Source organism: Branchiostoma lanceolatum, chromosome 1 (assembly GCF_035083965.1).
Source record: "Branchiostoma lanceolatum isolate klBraLanc5 chromosome 1, klBraLanc5.hap2, whole genome shotgun sequence".
Classification (NCBI taxonomy): Eukaryota; Metazoa; Chordata; class Leptocardii; order Amphioxiformes; family Branchiostomatidae; genus Branchiostoma; species Branchiostoma lanceolatum.
Genome location: NC_089722.1, coordinates 34,941,626 through 34,965,656, shown reverse-complemented (window position 1 = coordinate 34,965,656; position 24,031 = coordinate 34,941,626). Strand labels below are relative to the sequence as shown.

General features: G+C 41.8%; 1 protein-coding gene across 2 annotated transcripts; it reads right to left on the bottom strand.

Moving 5' to 3' along the window:
- Positions 1-1,196: 1,196 nt before the first annotated feature.
- Positions 1,197-23,097, bottom strand: LOC136427580 (AH receptor-interacting protein-like). Of its 2 annotated transcripts, none has more exons than XM_066416546.1 (6): positions 22,468-23,090; positions 22,081-22,260; positions 20,726-20,899; positions 13,413-13,500; positions 12,494-12,724; positions 1,197-7,078 (listed from the first exon to the last, which is right to left on the bottom strand). In XM_066416546.1, the coding sequence occupies exons 1-6, from the start codon at positions 22,582-22,584 to the stop codon at positions 6,870-6,872; spliced, it is 999 nt and encodes a 332-aa protein (XP_066272643.1). In that variant the 5' UTR covers positions 22,585-23,090; the 3' UTR covers positions 1,197-6,869. The 2 variants fall into 2 exon arrangements, with proteins under 2 accessions (XP_066272643.1, XP_066272652.1); XM_066416555.1 differs by lacking the exon at positions 1,197-7,078 and adding an exon at positions 7,263-8,428 and having other exon boundaries at positions 22,468-23,097.
- Positions 23,098-24,031: the final 934 nt, after the last annotated feature.

The following is a 24,031-nucleotide window of genomic DNA, read 5'->3' as shown; positions in this document are numbered from 1 at the left end:
ATCACACAGAGTGTCTAGAGTGAAGAATGAGTTTATAGTTTGGTTATTTACAGCTTCAGGGAATTGAGCTCTGTAAAATTGGTCCTACGCTGTTTTCAAATTTTGGCATGGATTTTGGATTAAGTCATAAACGTGATTTTCAATTGGCTTGTGTTTAAAATGTTTTAGTAAATGTTGTCTTATGGCAACAAATCATTCCTTTTCGGACTGGATTCGGAGCTTTCGCCTCTGTAGATTTGACTGTTCTGGCATTAAAACTCTCTGCAGGTGCCCAAGCACTCGCGCACATCCTAACACATGTGTCTGTGTCATACTGTGTGACGTATGAGTACGCATCGTGTGAGATGAATGTTACTATGAGTGATACAGAAATTCCTAAATACCCCGTTTTCGAAAATTCCGGTTTTATATCACCCTGCGGTTTTATAGCCTCCTTCGCAGACTTCCTGGAACGGCGGCGTATATATTTGGGGGAGGGGCGGTGACGCGATTTCTTACACGGGCCAAGGGTCTCTAATGCCGACAAGGGTCTTTCGCCGCCGAGGGAGTTGCAAAACTACGAAAACCACGCTCTCCTTTTTCAGCACTCGGTTCCAGTGCTGAAAGTGGCTTCAGCACTGGAAAACCAGTGCTGAGTTTAGTTCAGCACTGGAAAACCAGTGCTGAGTTTAGTTCAACACTGGAAAACCAGTGCTGAGTTTAGTTCCGCACTGGATAACCAGTGCTGAGTGGAGTTCAGCACTGGAGAACTCGACGTCAGCACTGGAAACCGAGTGCTGAGACAAGCTTCGGCACTGGAAACCGAGTGCTGACAAATATTTCGCACTGGAAAACTAGTGCTGAGATACGTTACGGCGGTGACTTACTTGCGATTTTAAAACGTAGTATTTTTCCGGACTATTCACTGAAATTTATCCATAGCGTATATCTATGACAGATTTCAATTTCTATATTACCGGGGTAAAGTGCTCTGACGCTGCTCTGACTATAAATCATCGACGCGACCGACTTTGAGTAATATTTTCCCGTGGGCCAGGGGCTAAAGGGTAACTGCAACGTCATTGGAAGATACCATTGTTTGCGGACAAGTTACCAGACACCCGGGAAGTCATTTGCCTACCTGAAATTACAAATTTTACTTCCCTATTGAATTTCAAAATGTTGAATTTCAAAATACTGATTAGCGAACGAACCAATACTATTTTCAAAACACTTTATTTGGCATGATTACCGTGCACGTTAAATATGGCAACAAAACAAGCCTTAAACAGAACGCATGGAAACAAGCCTTAAACAGAATTACACGCATTGTTACTAGTGATTTTACGAAAAAAATACTTGATTGAAACTACTTACATATGAATATCATGAGCTTTACAGTAGTACAAGTTGTTAGCAAAATACCAACTAAGGCTATTGTACGCATATCTGACTGAAACGCATTAGACTGCGTATTAACCAAGGTTACAAAAGAAACCTCCCTGAAGTAACTAACTAAACGTAGTCAGACTTATATTCGCATAATACTACGGTACTAATAAACTGGTAAACGGACCTATGTACAGACATCGTGTTCAAAATTACGAATAAACCGGTGAACTTACAACTATGTCTACACAACGCATCGTGTACAAAATCATAAATAAACTGGTGAACGCATGTCAGACCAGAAAGAAAGAAATAAAGTTCTTTATTTGTAACACATCCCTCATACCTATATCTATTATACAATTACACAATGAACAAAATGACAAAATTGTGTCGGAATAAAGTTGGTCATTGTTTATTCTAAATGAATCACAAAGTACGTAAGTTCAAGTGACCATGCGGCACTTCTTACGACTATTCTTCTCTCAGCACTGGTAAAAAAACGTTCCAGTGCTGAAAACACTTCAGCACTCGTTTTCTAGTGCTGAGTTTTTTTTAGCACTCGTTTTCCAGTGCTGAGTTTTTTTCAGCACTCGTTTTCCAGTGCTGGGGATTTTTCAGCACTCGTTTTCCAGTGCTGAATTGTCCCCGAGCACTGGTAAATCCAGTGCTGAAAGCGTGGTTTTTGTACATCAGCACTCGGTTCCAGTGCTGACGGCGGTTTCAGCACTGGGTAACCAGTGCTGAATCACCTTTGACATACCCGTGACCTGGCACCGCCGCTCTGTCGCGCATTCAGCACTGGTAAAGCCGGCGTCACAATTCATGCGAGCGTCGGCCGACTTTGTAGATCGCCCGACGCTCGCCGAATTTCAAAATCGCCCGAGCGTCGACCGTATTTTCCAATGATAATCTCGGGCGACGTCCGTCGAACACTAAAAACTAAAAATCCCCCATGAGATGGTACCTTCTCTTGGACATGGACGAAGTCAGTATCGACTAACCTGGTAAAAGGCAAAAATGTGGATCAACTTTTATTTCTAAAAATCGTCCGAAGCCCGCGTAATCGACAGGACGTCGGCCGTACTTCGGCCGAAAATGCACATTTGAAGCTCGCAAACACGTCGGCCGAGCTGAATTTCTTATTTGTGACGGGGGCTTTACCGAGTGCCGAACTCCATTCAGCACTGGTAACCGAGTGCCGAACTCCATTCAGCACTGGAAAACGAGTGCTGAGAAAAGTTTCAGCACTGGAAAACGAGTGCTGAAAGAAACTCAGCACTGGAATACAGCGATTCAGCACCGGAAAACGAGTGCTGAACTTTCTTCAGCACTGGAAAACGAGTGCTGAACTTTCTTCAGCACTGGAAAACCAGTGCTGAACTTTCGTCAGCACTGGAAAACCAGTGCTGAGGTCGATTCGTCCGTTGATTCAGCACTGGAATACCAGTGCGGAAGGCGTGGTTTTCGTAGACCTGCGAGGGAGTTATGTCGCCGAGGGACGACCGCCTTTCCATGGCGGTTTTATGTGAACTATTAACGTTAACCGTGCACAATCATTACAACGATAACGGAAAATATAATTTTTGTAGGATCTTTCTGTGAACGAACGGTAATTCAATCTGATGGTACTGTTATGCTGTCTAAAATCACATCATTTATCATCCATCTATGTTAACGTTATGTATTAAAAGTTGACACTGAAATATCTCAACTTGGAAACAATTTTTGTTGTGAGTCGATCATCACAAGGAGGTTAAAATAGATCCTCAGCGCAACGCGACCGCTTTTCCTCGCCCCGGGTGGTCCCCTTGTGCGTATGATAATCATTTATTTATCACTTATCTAAGTGGTGGTATTACTTTTAAAGAATAAGAAATGATTATCATGTTCAAATAACCATCACGATTCCATACACCCAGCAAAAGTTGGTGCACGAACATCAGCTGTTATCGACGTATAAAACCACACACACATAATAAACATCGTCAGCTGTTCAACTGCACATGTGAATTTCCCCTCCACAGTTGACCAACATATATACTGAGGCGATGACATTGGTGACTTGTCTAATAATTGACATCCTATCAAAAAGTCAACAAATTGGGCAGGAATACATAGCCTATAATCCACAAATAGCGTACGAGGACAATGAATGGATACTATATACATGACATATGGCCTCCGTCGGTCAATATTGACCATGGTAAAATCCTCATTCAAAACAGCCCTACAGCGTCGACTATGGCTAAACAGCCCTATACGAGCAGCAGTCTCTGCCATTCTCGTATGGATACTACCACACCAGTAATTTATCCCTATACGGTTGACGTTCATATATATCGTTCCCATGACAATGTCATCTATTCAGTTTACTAATACCAATTACACGACGAGGTCAATGGGTAAACAAAGGTATTATATTTCTCTCCCAATACTCTGTTTTTGCTGGCGTGTTCTTTTTTCTTCTTCTTTCAAAAAACAAGTAGAGGGTGATAGCTATCAATGCGGAAACTACGCTGTTACATTGGTGGTGTAGGTAGCTCTAAGAAAGTTGAATACAACGGAATGTGTCTTGCTAATGTATGCAGAAACTTCATATTTCCCATACGGTAAATGCTACAGATTCATATTAGGGGTGATGATAGCTTAAGGACAGGTGAATTACAATGGTATGTAAATTATGCTTATGAGGGCCTCATTTGCATAATCTATGCAGAAATGGCTACGCTAAAAACGGCTATGGTGTAAAGAAAACAATGTGCATCATCTCGTGCATACTAGAAGACAACATGCCAAATTACATACCAATGCAGTAAAAGGGTCGTGAGTTATAGCTGCGAATGGTATTATGATTAAAAATGCATCAAAAACTTGTGATACTTGGTGCAACATAGATATTATAGAATAAACTTGAAAACGACATCTTATTTCTTACAGAAGGTTATATGGCATCATAAATTCGCTGTTTCGTGCTGCTTTGCGCCATTTTGGAAATGTTATTTTTTTCAAATGTGCAATTTCAGGCGATAAACAGTGCCACTTAGCGAATGCCTTGTACAGTACCAGTGTGTTATAATTACCATATTGCCAAAAGTTGTCTTGACTGGTAAGCTCTGTCAGGAAAGTGACGTTCAGTATTTGTTATATTTGGAAAAACAACCACACATTGTCAAAGTAGGTACATGTTAGGTAGTGTAGTGTACACTGTTCACATTATGCATATGACACCAGTGATCTATCATAGACCACATAACTCCCCTCTGCTAAGTTAACCACACAACAATCAAAAGACCAAATCTAGAAAATACATGACTGTAAACATGTTCACATGTTGAAATTTCTACTCCATTTAGCACAATGCAGAACATTAAGCTAATCACAATAAATACATAAGTAAAACATAAGATTGACACTTAACAGCATAAAAACAGTGCATGTGTCAATAACCCAAAGCAGAACAGTATAAGTCAGAAGGTGATACCGGTAACTGTTGAGTGACCAAGAATCTCATCATTTGATCAACAAATTTCCTAATAAAGAAGTTTGATTTTTTATTTCTAAAATTGCTTGTTTTGCTGTCTTTGAAATCACACTTTAACATCATGGATCATACTATCAGAAAGTCAAAGGTCATCAGTCATTTTTGGTTTCTCAACGGTCTCTAACCAGTGGAAAGGGGGACTAAAAGAACACTGTCAGGTGAACTTGTGGTCGGATATTGCATGAGGTACGACTGACTGATCCCGAATGTCATGCAAAATTAGCCGCTGAGCTTAGCCAATAAGAGAATGGTTGTACATTCCGTCAACTTTATCATTTCCACACTTTTGTATTTCTACATTTTGACCAAGGTGGGTTGGGCTACATGATCTGCCTATTACCCAGTCTATACAGATACATGTACATGTATTTCCATGTGATGTCACAGGGACACCAACATGTAGGTGAACGCAGCTACAACATGTACTTGCTTTTCAGTGAATCGTAACTAAAGCATCTTCATAGTTGCATAATTGATATCTACGGGTATTCCTCTCTATCTCAGTTACAGGCAGTGTAGGAAGCCTGAACCTAACATCTGCTTGGAGTCCCTAATAGGACCCAGGCTTCCATCAGATGCAACAGATGGTGTCAAGCCGCTAGGCAAAAGACGTTACAACAACTGAGAAATGGAGAAGTTGGAGAAAATCCAATTAGCGCAGACCAACAAAAGGTTACAACATTATTGACCTGTTCCACAATTAAATATAGCAGTAAAATATATTTGAGTAAAATATTACATGACCTATAAAAACTGGTACAGCATTAAAAAACAAAACAAGCACACTAGAAGACAACATGCCAACTACATGTACATAGCTGAGAACATATGAATACAGAACATATGAATATGACCAACCACAATACTCCTGTTGGAGGTCACTGGCCTTGATCCTTCACGGAGTAATAAAGAAATCTAAAAACAAAAAAGTACCGGTACACTCAAGCTACGATCCATCAAAATGCAAGTCAAGGACACCAACATTGCAGCCAGCACCCCCTTGCTTTATTGACATAGAAAACTAGTGAAAATTCTGTACATGTATATGCAAAATAAGAAGAATGAGGTGTAGCTAGTTATGACCCCGTTCACACTCATTTTTTTCAATCGCGATTGAAGTATAATCGCGATTGAATCCATCCGATCGCGATTGATTTTTTCAGTGTGAACGGTCCCAATCGCGATTGGATCGATCCTATCGCGATTGATTCTGATACACCTCCGGAGGTAGTTTAATCCAATCCAATCCAATCCAATCCTATCAAATTTTGAGTGTGAATGCAACTACGATTCATTCCATCGCGATCGGTGGGGATTTCAGCTGGTTCCAGGGGTGGGAGGTCATACATCCGGGTACGTGTGGTCATAGTTCGCATCGCGTGGGAAAACAAACCCAAGCCACACACGTCAGATCGCTCTCTTACAACAACAAGAACTTTTCATCGTCAACAATGCCCAAGAAGAAGGATAAAACTGCGTCAGCAACTTCAGCTGGTGGCAGGTGGCGCGATGAGGAGACCAGGGTCCTCATTGCAATCTGGGGGAGAGAGGAGGTGCAGGCCACTGGGGAAATGTCTAGCCTCCACCAGGCCCTCTTACGGGTGTATGAATCGTAGAATTCGGCAGAAAAAGGAATAATTAGCCAGTAGAGTCAGTCCACAGTGAAGATCACATTTCGCCCGTTTAGTTAGTCTGCTAGAGATTAGGAAATGTCACCGAAAGAGGGAGATTTACCAGATGATCGCCGATGGTACGGCAGAGCACGGGTTTGCTTCAATTGCGATCGGATCACGGCATACTTTAATCCACTTGGCGAAAAGCAGTGTGAACGCAAAAGTTTCTTTGCATTCAATCGCGATCAGATCGAACAAATCGCGATTATACTTCAATCGCGATTGAAAAAAATGAGTGTGAAATGTGGAATGATTTTTGGCTAAAACAGTAGGCCACATATTTCTTATCCAAATACATTTTTTCCTTTCAGCTTTTCCCACTCTTCTTTCTTGTTCGACTTTATTCTGTCTTCTAGAATTTTCAGCTCCTTTTTCACCGCTCCCTTCAGGCTGGGGTCCAGCTCCAATACCTTGGAGAAATCTGCCTGCGCTTCTCTCTTGTTCCAGACAGCTGCATGGGCTTTCCCCCGCCGGAAATAAGCTTTAACATTCCCTGTGGGGGACAAAATGGGGCGTGTTCCCAAATTTACCACACATAAAAAGAGATATTTGCGCTATATCTTTCAAAATATATCAATACGCTTAAATATGCTCAAACTTTCATTTTTAATTGTTTGAACAATTTAGAACTATTTTGACTGAACTATAATTCTTTCATCTACAATAAACTTGGCACAAAAAGTTTGGAAACTTTATTTTGGTTGGTCATATTTCTGTTGTTTCTTTATCAATTTCAATGTGTCATATTTCATTGGAAAGCATATGCAATTTCCTTTCCTATGATAAACCCTACTCATTGTATTTCACCCATACCACAGTATGGATGTAATATAATGTTTTGTATCATGTTTCTTCTTCTTCTTCAAATCAATTCATCTCAGTCATTTCTTGGCCAAAATGACCTGAAATTTGGCACAAGGGTAGAGTGGGCAAATACCCCAATACTTTTTTTTTCTCTCATCAAAAATTTATGCATGCATCAAAAAAGCTTTTCTTGTAGTGTTTCTATCATAAATGTAATGCTCTATATTCCTCTATATACATATAGCAATGGCTTGTTTATGTGTTTTTGTAAACACCAAGAGTACGCAAAGGCGCATCTCCCTACAAGTGCTTGTGTATCTTTTTTTTTAGCAAAATTTTTGTAATTGTGGTATCACTGGTGTGTGTTAGAGTTACAGTACGAAATACGCATCAGAAATTTGTTAGTATGTCCAGCAGAAATTTGTGAAACTTTTGCACAACTCGAGTTGGCTCCGAAGAACATGCAAAATTTTCTGGACTACCAGATTGCGGAAATTCTTCCAGTGGTTGCAGCACATGGCTTGTGTTCTCAATATCAAGCCATCTTCATTATAACTGAGGCTCCTTTATGTAGTTTTTTGTTTGGATGAAGAGTAACATTGGCCTTGACATAAATGTGTTTTGTTGATTCAAGTTTCTTATTACCCTCATAAACAAGCCACAACCAACAGAACAAGAAAATACTGTGTTTGGCTTTAGTAGGGTATTCTCTGAACTTTTTTTACGTGACCCGCTAGCATAAGCTGGCCTGGTGCTCGTTCCATTAATTTACAATCATATAATAAGTTGGGTATCACATAAAAGAAAATCACACAAAACGCATTCCAATGATATATAAATTATTGAAATTAATCAAGAAACAATGGAAATTTGAAGTTTCCAAACCACCCGTTTAAGCTCCTGACCGCACGATCCAGCTCCTGACCGCACGGTCCCAGCTCCTGACCGCACGGTCCCAGCTCCTGACCGCACGGTCCCAGCTCCTGACCGCACGGACCAACTCCTGACTGCACTACAGCAAAATCGTCTCAAAAAAGGCCTGAAATGTTAAAACGTTGCCCGTTTTGAGTCAATTGTGGCACGAAATGCAAAATATTATAGCGCAGTCTTTGGTTAACATGTTTACCCGTCCTCTGACAGAGTTTGACGGCCACAGACCCACTACTTTTTGAGATTACCCCGTCCCTCCCATCGTGCTACTATCCTGAGCAGAGGTGATACATACATATAAGCTACTCTCCAAGCAGAGGTTTGGTGGGGGAAGATCCTGTGCCCCGTTTTCTGTCAGCTCTCTCCGTGGATAAAATGGTCACGACTCACAATCTTCCCCACCAACCTCTGCTTGGAGAGTACATATCGAGAGTACACATAAGCTATAGGCGGGGAGTGGTCTGGCCCCTAAAGTAGCGCTTCTGATTATCATACACTACCAGTTTAAGCTTCCACTTTGGGTCATTTTCACATATTGAGGTGCTTTATGCAAAACCAAGTTCTCATGAGCAATAAAGAACGACAGAATTATTATCCTTAGTTGAGACCCTCCTTTATACAAAGCATGAAATTGGTTTGAAACTCTTACTGATTTGAGCTTGAGAGGTAGTTTTGTTGAAACCCAGTGACCCCCCGCATTGACATTTCATTTTCGCACATTAAAATATTGTTATGCCTTGCGCAATATTGGCTGCACAACATTGCTTTCTTCAACCACACGAACACTTTGGACAATTCATGTGTATTGTTTTTATCAATGCTTGTCAGGTAGAGCACTAGAAACTAGTACAGCAGAAGAGCAAATACGATAATAGGTAACACTAGCACAATTCTTCACTACAGACCTCAGTATAAATACATGCTCACACTGTGTTAAACAGGTGGAGAAAATGTTACAGACCATGCGTTGCTCTTTTTTGAAGGGCATTGGGGCAGATGTTGATCCAGTCCTGAGGAAAAACCAGGCACCCAGCAGACACACATTCTACGGAGAATCATTGAGGCCTATCAAACCCACCAACTGCCGCTTGTCGTCACATTCATAGACTTCAAGAAAGCATTCGATTCTATCGCCAGAAATGTCATGTTTGCTGTTCTTCGCCACTATGGTATCTCGTCTGTCATTGTAAATGCCATTGGTGTACTCTACAACTGAAAAAGTGCTGTTATGGTGGATGGTAACATCTCTGACCCATTCCATGTCACCACAGGGGTGCTACAAGGGGATGTTCTTGCCCCCTTTTTGTTCATTGTGCTCATTGACTTTCTAATGACAAAATCAACTGAAGACACCAACTCTGGTATAGTTACCCATCCTCGCCAATCTAGTAGGTACCCAGCTAAAACCTTGAACGATCTAGATTTCGCCGATGATATAGCCCTGCTTGAGTCTTCTATACCCAAAGCACAGGTACAACTTACCAGTACTGCTGCTGCAGGAAAACAGCTTGGTCTCATCATCAGTGTCCCAAAGACGGAGTACATGACCTTTAACTGCAGTCCACAGCCACCACTGGAAGTGTATGGTCAGCCCATTAAACATGTATCAAACTTTAGATACCTTGGATCCATGATGGCATCCAGCAAGGACGACCTCTCTAGACGAAAGGCACTTGCATGGGCTGCATTCTGGAAACTTGAAAAGATCTGGAGAAGCCCTTCATTCCCTACATCCACCAAAATCAAGCTCTTTAATGTCACATGCGTGTCAGTGCTCCTATATGGATGTGAATCCTGGGTACTGTCACTTGATATGGAGAACAAGATAAATGCATTCGCCACATCCTGCTAGAGTCATGCTGAACATTAAACGCCTTGATTGTGTACATGTAAGTAACACACGAATGTACAAGGCAACAAACACACAGCCACTCATCAACAGAGTCAGGCAGCGGCAACTGGGCTTTATTGGGCACGCCCTCAGGCTGCCCACAGAAGAACCACTCAGGACATACGTCCCGACACACGGCAGAAGAAGACCAGGACGTCAGAAGACGAGCTACCTGACCTACATCCAGAACCTGCTGGGGGATGCTGAAGGTGACCTGAGCCCAGAGGCCATCACTGCAATGGCTACTGATTGGCGGATGTAGAGAGGACGTGTGATCGGCCGCTGCGCGACCGACCGACCGATGATGATTCCACCATTCAGGATTTGGGACAGAATGAAAATGAATAGATAAAAGATTCTCAATGTGTATTTGATACTTGTGCATGTACTGTATGTGTCAAGAAAGCTTGAAATCCGTCCTCCAGAGGCAATTATAACAATCTACTGGTAATTATTATATAGGGATAATGTCCTTATAACTGTTGTCCCTTATATTTTTAACCCAAAATGTGTGATTTTAACCCCAAAATTCAGCGTATAAAAAAACACAGCAATTTATACTAAATGTGATTAGTACTAGCACTTTGTGGAATTTTGTGACAATACGACCATGCTGTCGAAGTGTACACATGTTTTACTATCTCTACTGCAGTCTCACAGACCTTGATTGACCCAAGGAGAAGAACCGGGTTATGGACAAAATCTCAAAAGGGAGTGGGTCTGTGGCCGTCAAGCTCTGTTAGAGGCAGGTAAACATGTTAACCGAAGACTGCACTATAATATTTTGCATTTTGTGCTGCAATTGACTCAAAACGGGCAACTTTTAAACATTTTCAGCCGTTTTGGGGACAATTTTACTGTAGTGCAGTCAGGAGCTACACCGTACGGTCAGGAGCTGCACCGTGCTGTCAGGAGCTGCACCGTGCTGTCAGGAGCTGCACCGTGCTGTCAGGAGCTGCACCGTACGATCAGGAGCTGAGACCTTGCGGTCAGGAGCTGCACTGTGCAGTCAGGAGCTGCACCGTTCGGTCAGGAGCTGCACTTATACGGGGGTGCAAACTTTTTTGTGCCAAATTTAGTTCAAACTTACAAGAAATATTATCTGAAAACCCTCTCTGTGACTAGGAATTGACTCTATACCTCTTTCAGGACTGTGAAAGTATCCAGAAAAGGCAAGTTTCTGTCCTGCTCTTCTTAAGTGGTGAATTTTATGTCTGGGTCCAGACTGTTAAGGTGTTCAGTAAACTCGTCAGCATGGGCCTTTTTTAATTTCATGTTCATATCATATAACGTAATGATACCACCATAAAGGGGGGTGGGGGGCAGTGTTAATGGCTAGTTGTTTGAGGTGCTCCATAAACAGGTTGCAAACAATCAGAGAAACTGGGGGGCCCATGGCTGCTCCATGAACCTGGCAGTCTGGACCCAGACATTAAATTCACCACTGAAGAAGAACAGGACAGAACCCTACCTTTTCTGGATACTCTCAGTCGTGAAAGAGGATGATTTATTGGACATAAGAATCTACGGAAAACACACACACACACGGATCAATATTAGAATTCTAGGTTCAACCACCCACTCGAACACCAACTAGGTGTCATCCGGACACAGTTTCAAAGAGCTGACACCATTATTACCAACCGCCAGGACAGAGAGACCGACTAATCACTAAGGCCTTGTTAAACTGTGGCTACCCTACTAGTAAGTGGGCTGTTTCCAAGGCAACTGCACCCAAACCCACTACTGCACGTAACCGTTATCAAAATCTCTCCATGTCTCCCGCCTCTTTTGATTCACTGCTGACCTCATCACGCTTCCGGCTTCCCGACATTCAGCGCAGTAAATCAAACATCTGAGGAAGGTTGGAGTTCCGACCGAAAATTCATGGTGAGCTCTGTTATTTGTGTTGGATCAAAACTCAAAACTTTACCATATGTACTCTACCAACACAGATGAGCTTTCATTGGAAATGAGTGCTTCAACTGCATAATCAATGAGAAACATTTATAAGACGTCAGTCGAAAAGGTTAACATCGTTTGGCGAAGGCATGACATGTATGGATCGTGGAACTCTTGTCTTTAGCCTGATTTTTTTTTTTCAGCCTGAAAAACTGCAAATTGCACATTTTATTTTCTGAGATTTTTCCTGCAAATGGCAGATTTCAGGTGGGTATTTCAAGCCCTGTACTGCATACACAGGTGGGATTTTGAACTCTAGTAGTAGAAGTCTATTGACAAGTAACAAGACTTAATATACTTATTAGGTAAGGTCGAACATACCCTCATCTCTATTAATGACAGAGGTGGTGTGTTCTATTACAGGGTAGTAATCCCCAAGGATCAGTTTACACTGGGCGTAGTTCAGGAGCAGCGGGATTTTTCTGGAGTCCAGATCGATCCACTCCCGGTCTCCAGGCTTCTCTCGGATTAGCAGCTGTTCGATGCAGCCCAGAGCTTCTGCGTACTTGTCAGCTGCTTGGTGGAACTGTTTCAATCTGTACAAGTTGTTCCCTAGTGGAAGATTTGTGAAGAAACATCTAAGTTAAAGACTGTACGAAACCAAAATACCACATTTTCTGATTATATTCAACAATGATTATTAGTTCAATTCACATACAACTACATGTTTGCACCAAATATACAATTCTGGTTATTCAACATGGCCTAATCAAAAATCATTCTTCAGACTAGAGGTTTTTGTTGCAAGCTAACAAACCTTGGGCCAAAGACCTCTAGTCTGAAGAATTAACAAGAGACGGGTACACGTGTATATTTGGTGCAAATACGTATCTTTACTATGTTTAAAAGAATAACACTATCAAGACAGTGTTTTCAAGACTATCAAGAAGACAAGGGCCAAAGAGACCATTTTTGTTGTTGAAAATAAATATACTCTGATGATGTAACAGTGTTGTATTTTGGTGTCACAGGGACCATTTGGAATAAGATAAGAGAACTTGCATTTATAGCATCTATACCAGCGTTCTGCCAGACAAGGGACATCTTCAGATGTTACAGTACTTTTTTTTGGATGGACACCATCAACTGTGTCCCGGTGCCTCAAAACTTCCAAAAACGTGTCCAAGTTGCCTGATGAGGAATGGAAAACACAGTCCCATGGCCAGGCAGTTATAAAATGGGGTGTGCCCCCTTAACAATGTCAGTGCCACCATGAGAAACAACAAACAAACAAACAAACCTTCCTCCTGCAGCTGAGGCAGAGCTGCCTTTTTCTCCTCTGGTGTCATTTGCCACGCCTCCTGGCTGTACTCTCCTTTCTTTTCCACCTAAAGAAACATACTAGTTATGTGTACTGGTACCCGTACCAGTGCAGTACGGAGAAAATCATTTAGGTACACGTCCAAAATACAGGAGCATCAATGTACCAGCACTTTACTAACACTGATTAATGTTTGACTTATTTTGTTACTAAAAACATATTATTCTTGCCACAAAAGTGAATATTTTACACTGGGACAAGATGAAAATATCATATGGTCATTGAAATCAGCACCATTTTTGATTTGAGATCCCATCAAAAGCATGGGTTCTGTTGCTCTATTGACAAGATAACTGAAGTCTACATATTAAACATACTGTTAAAAGCATGTTTCAATCATAGTTGAAGATCACAGGTCACTTTGTCCGGACAGGTGTACTAAAACCTGTACCTGAAAGTTACATTTAGGTATTTGAGTCTGGGCATGGCTAATGAGTCAGGCAGGGTGCTGCAGCGATGCTCAGCAAGACTGGCACAATGGCGGACCAGCGTGCACCAGGGTAGTCGGTCAGAGGCAATGTCTTCCCAGCTATGCACTGGGATTATCCTTGTGGGTAAGGGGAAAACCCTGTATAGGTACCCGTACCCGTGTAGGTACCCGTATAGGTATACCAGTATACCCCATTTGGGGCCCCAACAAGCCAGGATACACGCTATGGCTATGACGGCCGCCAATGATGGGGCACCCAGAACAGCTGTTTTTTTACGGTCTCCACATTGATATAAGAGTCATAAGACACAAAGAGTTGACTATACTCGTTCAGAAAATAGCTGAACAATCATACTTTACGATCTTTTTATTGATGTTTATACGGAGCGCCTGTCAGAATGTGCGAGTACCAATCTCAGAGACCTTTTAACTAAACCCGTTCTGAATAGAAATAGACCTAGAAAGGCAACATTTGCGGGAGCAAATGCAACATGTTTCGCCCATTTCCCTCCCCATGCAAAAAGCGACTGGGGAATAGAGGCTAACATTTGTTGTATGTCTGCAATGTTGGTATTTGAATGAATAATTGAAATTCAATGTACTTGGTATTTATCCTAGTTGGTTTCGTATGAAAAGAGTAAATTATGTTTACTTCAAGTAAATGTAGGACCGATAATGCAATATGGCGCTGGTATGACACTGTTAATATATGCAAAAAGGTGACCAACAAAACTTCGCCATCCAGCCGACTATCTGGAAACGTTACCACAAACAAAACAAGTTGCAGACGATTGTGTGTGGTGAAATCTTCGGCTTTTTTAAACAAGTGCGAGTGGTTGCGATGAAAATACTATTTTTTTAGTACAACGCTACGCCACACATTTTGTTTAATGCGCTATCGATCAGCGCCGATATTCAAGACTTCCCCGCGGCCCGATAGTGCAGACATGTAACAGGGGTTTACGCAAGGAGGTTGAAAATTCTTAGGTTTACGTCATTTTTAGCCAAAAACTTTAAACAATTACTCGAAGCAAGGGCCTCCTTGCTCAAGCCAAGGTAAATTTTCATTCACTTCACAACTCTCTATTGTTATTGTTAATGTTATTGTCAACGTTTCGACACGGGATGTTTCCTAAGGTGGGAAACTTTGGACACTTTGTGTGCACTATTGTGCGCACTGCACTGGTGTCCAATCTTGGAGACACAGATAGAAAATTAGTGTACATAGCGAGGAAATGTCAGGTTTCACCATAGTGTCCAAGCTTGCAAACTTGTGGAAATCTTTGTTTCCATGCAGTGTTAAAACAAGAAAAACACCGTGTGTGTCGAAAAATACCACTAGAAAAGCTTTGAACCTTCTCAATTGCACTTAACTTCAGTAGGACACAACAATAACAACACAAGGATGCAGGGAGCAGTGAAGTTGTGCCTGCACCAGTAGTGCCCCTAATTAAATTGACTATTTCAACCAATCAGGTTGAGCTTGATAAATCTGCGCTCTTTCACTGGCTGACCGAATTAGTCCACCCAGCCAGATGAATAAAGATGTGACCTATAGGTCAGTGACCCCATATGAGGAAAATAGCCGATCTTCTTCCCAAAACACCCTCTAAAATCGTATTTCGAAGTGTTGTATGCCAAAAGTGCGAATGGGATTCTTTAAATATTTGTTCAATATACCACCATAGCAAATTTCAGGTCATTTGGATGTATTTCCAGAGCACAGGAGGCCAAAATGTACGTTTTTGGTCAGAAAAACCTCAATAAAATCACTTTCAAGGTCAATATCAAAAAAATTAAAAAAGGCTCCCAGGGTATTTACCCACTCTACCTGTATACCAAATTTCAGCTCAGTTGGTGCAGGGACGACCGAGCTGAGTCGATTACAAGATTTGACAGGAGAAAGAAACCATACGAACACAATATGTTGCGCCCAACAGTATGTTGGGCTCAACATAAAAAAACACTCAAACTATCAACCTTTCCGCTTTTCATTATCTTCAGATGCAATACTCATGATCTGTTTGGCTGGAGCTGCCAGTAAACCTGCGTAAAACCTACAGGAAATGCCGTTCTCGATGCACGGAAGGTCCACCATGACACACGTGCGAACTAGCCGCTTAGACGGAAAGTAGCCACTTATTGCGACACAAACATTACGGCCATTCGGCGTGATATTTCTGAATATGCCGTGCTCGGTCTCTGTCTTTAGCGTGAGGCCGTTACCACAGAGATTTTCTGACACAAGCCTGAAGTCATATATCTATACACTCAGCAGCATGTATCTAGATGGTGTATTTTCGCAAAATAGAATATTGAAAGGCATGAACACCGAACTTTCCACATGCCGTTGCCACCTGCCAGTCAGCACGTCAAGACGCGCTGAGCTGCACGCTGTGACGGAAGTTTTGTCTCTACTTTTTTGGCGAGAACGGCGTTTTCTCTAGGTTTTACGCAGGTTTACTTGCAGCTCCAGCCAAACAGATCATAAGTATTACATCTGAAGATAATGAAAAGGGGTTAAGGTTGATAGTTTTTTTATGTTTAGCCATAAGTATGGCTAAACATATTGTTTTCTCTCATGTTTCTTCTTCTTCTTCTTCTCCTGTCAAATCTTCAAATGGATTCATCTCTGTCATTTTTTGACCAAATGACCTGAAATTTGGTACAGAGGTAATGTAGGCAAAAACCAATGTGCGTTCTTTTCCTTTGTTTGATATTGACCTTGAAAGTGATTTTATTGAGGTTTTTAGGCTATTTTTAGCATATCTTGGCCTCCTGCGCCCTGGTATTTCAACCGAATGACCTGAAATTTGCTGTATATGTGGCTTGAACAAATATTTAAAGGACTACATTCCCATTTTTGGCATACATATATTCAAAACGATTTATTTTGGGCTTTCTTGACAATATTTGCCACTTCTGTCACTTTCAATACTACATATGACCTACAGGTCATTGACCCCCCGAGTGCCTTGCACCTGGCCAAGCTGGAAGTTTGCTTACGAGGAGGAAAGACCGGACATAAACATTTAACGTGATTATCGGGAAAACACCATGTTCCCTTAAACTCAGTGGTTAAATTGCAGTTTAGGAAATTTTATAACAGAAAACAAGTTAAATCAATGACTTTGTGAATGTTTATTCTAGCATTAGTTATTCCAGATATTTTCAAACTCCAAATTCTTCAACACAACACGGGAGATCGTTTCTCCTCAGACTGGCGCGGCACTCCTGTCAAAATTGATTGATGATCTCTCTCTGCCGCCGACTTCATACATGATCAAAGGCGGGTGGTAGCACGCCGCTGTCTGTCTCGGACCAACACGCGTCTCCCGTGATGTGTAGCGTCCACCACCAGGCCTTCCTACATGTCCTACGTACGGGCATATGGATCGTAGAATTCGGCAAAAAAGGAATGATTAGGCCAGTAGAGTCAGTCCCCGGTAAGGTCAATGATTCGCCCCTTTGCGCTAGCTTGTAACGTTAAATGAATGTACCCTCTGGTGGCCAAACTTCACTGACAAACTTTCTCCCTATTATCATCATGAGCTTGCGTTAGTCTGGTACTAGTGACTATTATGTGCCGGGAATGTTTATCTATCGCACGCCTTGGAAGGAAGTTCAACCATGATAAATGGTCGGCCGTTGCGAAAATTTGGAATCCCATGCTGTTGATTTTCGTGATTGAATCTGTAAGAAAATATATTTTCATGTCGTTCATGTTTTTGGGACGGACGCCGGGACGGGGTGAATTTTTTCTATCATTTTCGTCCCGTTAGTAATACAAATTGAATCGTGTTGCACAAGAGGCAAAACACTAAAAACGTGGGTCTTGTGGAGTGTTTTGGAGCGGGAAAATGCCGGATATTAGCGGTGCCAAACAGTGTACATCGTCGCGCGCGGGTGACGCTCCGTCAAAACAAATCTGCTGGTGGTCTAGCGCGGCCACCGAAAATAGGCAGAAACACACAGGAGGACTTAGCACCTTCGTTTATGAGGGCAATTGTGAAAATCTTTTGTTACAAATTGTTCGAACATTGAAACATTTGGATAGATGGTTTGAAACTGTTCTAAATAAAGAGATTTTTGTGTAGTTACGTTCGAAATGTTTCCAACGTATGTGAAATAAGTTCAAACATGTTATAAGTTTCAATTCTAATTGTTTGAACACTTTAGAACTATTGTGACTTAGACATTCTTTTAATCAAAATAGTTCAAACATATTACAAATATTATATTAAAACCCTCTCGGTGACTTTGAATTGACTCAAATATGTTGTTTTTGGTCATTTCCTTCGTCTCCTGTCAAATCTTCATATGTATACTATGGAAAACTTCATTCTTCCCTGGGGTTGATCTTTTTTAATTCAATTTTGAACTGGGTTGATTATGCGCAAGAGTGTAATTTTCAGCGGATATTTTTCGACTGGTTTACATGGAAATGGCACGGAATATCCCATTCTTGCAAGGGGAGGATTCTTTAATTATTTCTTTCAATTTTGAGCTGGAATGATTATGAAAAAGTCCATTTTTTAGCAGAAGTGTATTTGTTAATCAATTAGTGGATATGGTTGTGGACTGGTCCATATTGTGTTGAGGTGCTACTGGAAGACTCAATTTTGGACTGGGGTGATTCATTTTTTTAGTGCAAGTATTTTAGAATGGTCCATTGTTATTTTGGGAGAGTCCATTTTTTGCATGGCGAGGAGTATGGCTAAACATGCTGTATTTGCTCGCAAATGTTGCCTTTCTAGTTTCTATTTGTTTTCAGAACAGGTTTAGTTGAAAGGTGTCCAAGCGATCAGTGCTCGCACGTTCTGACAGGCGCTCCGTACGAACTTCGTAATTCACAAATTCCGTATTTTCCCAAACTCTGTCCTTCATAGAAATAAAAAGATCGTAAAATATGATTGTTCAGCTATTTTCTGACCGAGTAAAGTCAACTGTTTGTGTCTTATATCAATGTGGAGACCGTAAGAAAAGCCGTTCTGGGTGCCCCATATGGTGGCCGTCATAGCGTGTTTCCTGGCTTGTTGGGGCCCCAAAAGGGGTATACCGCTATACCTATACGGGTACCTATACGGGTACCGGTACCTATACAGGGTTTTCCCCTTACCCTTATCCTTGTAACGGAGCTTGGGACCTCCAACGTGCCTTTTACTCTCGGCTTGTTTTGCAGACAGAAGAATTTTGGGTATGTGTTGATCATGTGTCCTGCCCATCTTGCTCGGACCCTCTATAGGAGACTGCAGAGTGTGTATGCTGGGCATATTTACATGGGTAAGGACCTCTGTGTCATCAGGGATGTGATCATGATCCTGCCAACGGATCAGCCTGCATAAACATGTGTAGAACTAGAAGTGGCTCAACTGTCAGGCGTGCCAGCTATATACCATCCAGGTACTTCCTGTTATGTCATACCTGGGCCGTGAAAACGTTCAATACGGATGTTCTGCATCGTGTGATAATTTTCCGTATCACACAGGGTTCTACTTGTATCACACAGGCTTCCATAGAATATTTAGAATGCATTTCGAGCACGCTGGTTGCGGCACCATCAAAAATTTGAATACCGGATTCGGAGGTTGGAATCAATGTTGTTACAGTTTTTGTTCAAGGATACAAAACTCCCTCAACTTCTGGCGCATTGAAAAGTGTGTTTTCTCGGATGGGAATGACATAAATATTACAACGTGGTGTATTCCGCATAACCCTCAGTCCCAGCCCTCCCGCGGGTCGGATTGATAATTGCATTTCCTGCTCACTGCAAAGAAGAATTCTTTGATGAACGTCTGCTTTACCTTTGTTAACACAAGCAGTCGACATTGGTTAAACACCTTCCCATCTGTCCTGTACCTGATGCCTATTCCTTCCTCACTGTCTTGGAAGGCATTGGTGAGCATGGCTGTGAAGATGATGCCAAGACACACCCTTGTTTAACTCCATCGGTCACTGGGAAGGCTGCGGACGTTTCTCCATGCTCCTGGACATGGGCTGTCAGTGTCATTCCTTCTGCATAGACCATCTCTGCTCACTTTGTCAGATGATTGATACTAATGATAGGTCCATATGTTGTTCTGAAGACTATGTTGACTTTCTCTACCAGCACGAAAACCACACTGGCTCTGGGAAATGTCCTTGTTCAAGGTGCTTGAGAAGAATTCTTCCCAGATTGAGAATCTTACTGGCTATGGACAGGAGTGAGATGCCTCGGTGACTGTCACATAACTGGTGGTTCCTTTTCCTCTTCTAGATAATTGTACACATGTATGATGGAGGTGTCTATGAAATCCTGGGGGATGGCACCTTTCTCCCACAAGGACTGGAAGCTATCCGTGAGCTTCTGGCAGAGTGGATGTTCTCCAGAATTGTATACGTCAGCTGGTATGCCAACAAGGCCGGGTGCTTTTGGTGCAATTGAAACCTGAAATAAAGATTCTCTTTTGGGCTGGATCCAAAGTTTCACTTTGGACACGATGGTCAGTCAAGTACTTGGCTTTGCACAAAGCTTTGATGACCTTTACATCCTTATCCTGTCTGTCCCTTATCCTGCATGATGATAACATTATCAATCAGGTTCCAATGTTTGAAGACCTATAACCAGCAGCCACAAAATAAAACCCAAATCAAAACAAGTAGTACACCCATGGCTTAATCACCTTAAACCACAGTTGTTGGCTGGCCCATTGTATCTATGGTTTCATATTCAATATCAAATGTAAGCTCCTGATATTCTAGCTACTAGTACTACGTAGTAGTACAGTCATGTATATGATGATATATGCAGTTAACAGCGAACCTTCAGCAGCTCTATGATGAAGGCCAGTGGCTGGGGATGTTTGACCAGTTCGTCCAGATCGGCGTACCCCAGGCTGTTATCGGACGACATGCCGCAGCAGTGGCGAGGACGGTCCTGTTTCCCCTGCTGGATATCCCGCAGACTCTTAGCCACGATTGGGTACTGCACAACCACCTGGAATAAAAAGTAACCGACCTCAGACTGAGGAGAAGCCTAATACTTTTTTGAAATAACTTAGGTACTGAAATTCTTGAAACTTTCGCAGCGTTTTTTACACTGCAAATTTCAACTTTTTTTCAATCCAACTTTCTCTCACGGCAGAGAATAATGAGAAATACTACGAGTCATACCGACGCACGCCTCCAGGCACCAACCCATAGCTTCATATGGATGAGCCAATAAGAGCGCAGAAAGAATAGGTAACTATTTCTAAAAAAAATATCATAAACGTACCGTCTAAAATAACAACGTACCGGGCAGATTTTGAGGCGTACGTTTATTTGAGTTGTGAGAGTAAACAACTATGTAGTTCAGTATTTCTGTTTAGTAGATGTCTTCTTACATGTGATGTGATGAAATGGATGTGATTTTCATGTATTCTGCTGGAGGGCACGGATGCACAGGTGTATAACAGTTTGTGGGGATATGAATGGAGTATCTGAGTAGCCACAACTTAGGTACTAGTGATGTTACAAGGCGGTGGGGATCACAACACTACAGACACAGTAGCATGGATGCCAGACCCCCAATCTCTAAAATATCTATTGGGGTCTGGCATCCAGGCTACAGACACAGCGGGAGAGATTGCATTATCCGAATCAATGTAAACTGTTCTGAGCCCCAGTTCAAGTTTGCATGTTAACGCAAAATGTAAACCATTTCAGGTCGGATTGTAGCCAAAATGAATCAAAGCATTTTGATTTTTGCATCATGGTAAAAAGGTAAAGCAGTCATCCTCAATTGAGGTTAAGTATGATGCTTTTTCAAGTAGCTAGTGGTAATGCAATGCGACTTCGCTACGGCTTACGTTTTTGGCCAAGCACACTGGGTCACCCCTAGTCTTCTCGATGAGTGTGTTGGGTTCTTTTGAATACGTGCAGAGGTTTGACGCTTGAGGCTTACGCTTGAAGCTCCCTCATACACTGGGCCGCCGGCTTTACGTCATCATCCGAAATGACGAATACAATCCCTTACAACATGACCGAGCTGAGCTGAGCCGACCCTAGGATCGAACTCGGGCCCCAGGGTCATGAATGGGGCCTAACTAAAAGCCCGTAAATTTTCGCCAATCTCCATGGGCATCACTCCCGGGGAGCTCCCGATGGTATGGTTACCAGGCTAATCTGTTGACTGACCTTAGGTTCACATATGTACTCTGCCACCTCGCCCACGCGCATGCTCATCAAGCATTTCTCCCAAATCTCCAGTTTAAACTTCTTGCCGAAGATGAGTTCCATGGGTTTCTCCTGTGACCGACTGTCGTCTAGAACTGTAGGCGGCTCGTCCAGCTTGCAAGTCTCGTAATGGAACACGGCCTGGGGCAGTAAATGAATTTGTGAAGTAACGTTGAATGTATCGTATCGTACAAATTAATATACGTACATCATGTACAAACTTGACTTCGCATAGTTTTGAACCGCCCCCCTCCCCCTTAGCGTTATGGTAAAATACGAAGCGTAAATTTTGTCTACAAGTCTTCACTGCATGGTATCAGGTTAAGTAAAAAGGTTAGATTTGCTTACCTTCGTGCCTTCCTGGTAGTCCACCACATCGCCTGTGCCGGCGTACAAAACGCGTTTCTTCACTCCAGACTCCCACATAGACATCTCTGTTTCTTTACTGACCTGTTCATACGTCATAATTTGAACGCGTTAAATCAGCGCGCCACCTGTTGGATAGGATTGGTATTGCACCCCGCAGACTGGGAGACACAACATCGGTTTTCTACTAGTCTCCAAGCAGACCCAACGGTTGCAAAGACCGTATCCAACTGGCAGAAGGAGTTTTTTCTGGCTGACTGGAGCTTCTCTGGCTAGCTTGTACGATTTTGGCACCGTGGAGACTGCTTGGAGATTAGTTTTCTATCTCTGTTCAAGGAGGAAAACGGTGAATGATGTTGACCAATCAGAAGGAGCAATACAAACATTGACCAATCAGAAGGACACCCAGAAGGGAGGGATGAAGATGAAGGGAGTAATGAGTAGTGAAGAGAAAGTTTGAAAAAGATTGGACAAGCCAAGATTGTAATGTTATGAAATATTTCCTGTGGAAATTTTGGTTTCGATATGAAATTTGTAATCTTCAGTACAAAAAGGACATATGTAAACTTTCAAATGCATTTGTAAACTAGAGTTCCACGACCTCATACCTTCGCCAAATGATTTTAACCTTTATGACTGACTTATTAGGAGTGTTTCTGATCAATTATGAATCATACCAATCTCCATCCAAATAACAGAGGTTATCCAAAGTATGAGCTTAGCAAAGAAGGGTATGCTCACATTTATAATCAATTATGCAAATGAGGTCTTTATTAGCATAAATTGATTCAACGATGTTGACATTCACAGAACTTCCAAATGCCACAAGTATGAAATTGCCGTCATTTTACCAGTATTGTATGATAGTTGTGTCTCATTAATTATGCAAATTAGGTCTTCATTTGCTTATTTTCTATCAATATTCCTCTCTTCCTCAGTTACAAATGTCACATATTTTAAGTCATATCATGGATTACAGCGAGGTTTTTTTAGAATTTCCTCATAAATTATGCAAATTAGAATCTGATTTGCATAACTGTCATCTTATCATACAAAGCATCACGTAAGCTATATACATACCAAAAATCATGACCATCCATCAAGCCCATCTTGAGTTATAGTATTTTCTCATTAATTATAGTTGATATCTAATGATATTTCTCTCTTCCCCAGTTACATGTCACATGTTTGAGAGTCCTATAGTGGAATTTGGCTGATGTATTAGCTTTCCTCATTAATTACGCAAATTTGATATTGATTTGCATAATAAGTATCTAATCATGTAAATCATCACTCAAGCTATCTAGTTAACAAAAATCATGACCATCCATCAAGCCCTTCTTGTGTTATTCCCTTTCACAGTCTGAAGCAAAACGGCTCCTGCAGTTCCAGAAAAAGGCGCCAGGTCAGTTTGGATACGCTATCTGATAATAATGTTAATGACCACTGATCCGCAGAGTTTCTATTTCAATATATTGAACAAAATTGTGTCCACCGAGCTATCCCATCATGCAAAGTTGAGCTAGCTAAAAATCATCCAAAGAAA

Bases quoted from the DNA above. Each gene is read 5' to 3' on its own strand.
- LOC136427580 (XM_066416546.1), bottom strand. From the start codon at position 22,584: ATGACGTATGAACAGGTCAGTAAAGAAACAGAGATGTCTATGTGGGAG. The intron at 20,900-22,080 runs GTCAGTCAACAG...TTTTTATTCCAG, and splicing joins AGTACATATGTGAACCTAAG to GTGGTTGTGCAGTACCCAAT. The intron at 12,725-13,412 runs GTTTGTTTGTTT...ATCTTCCACTAG, and splicing joins GCCTCAGCTGCAGGAGGAAG to GGAACAACTTGTACAGATTG.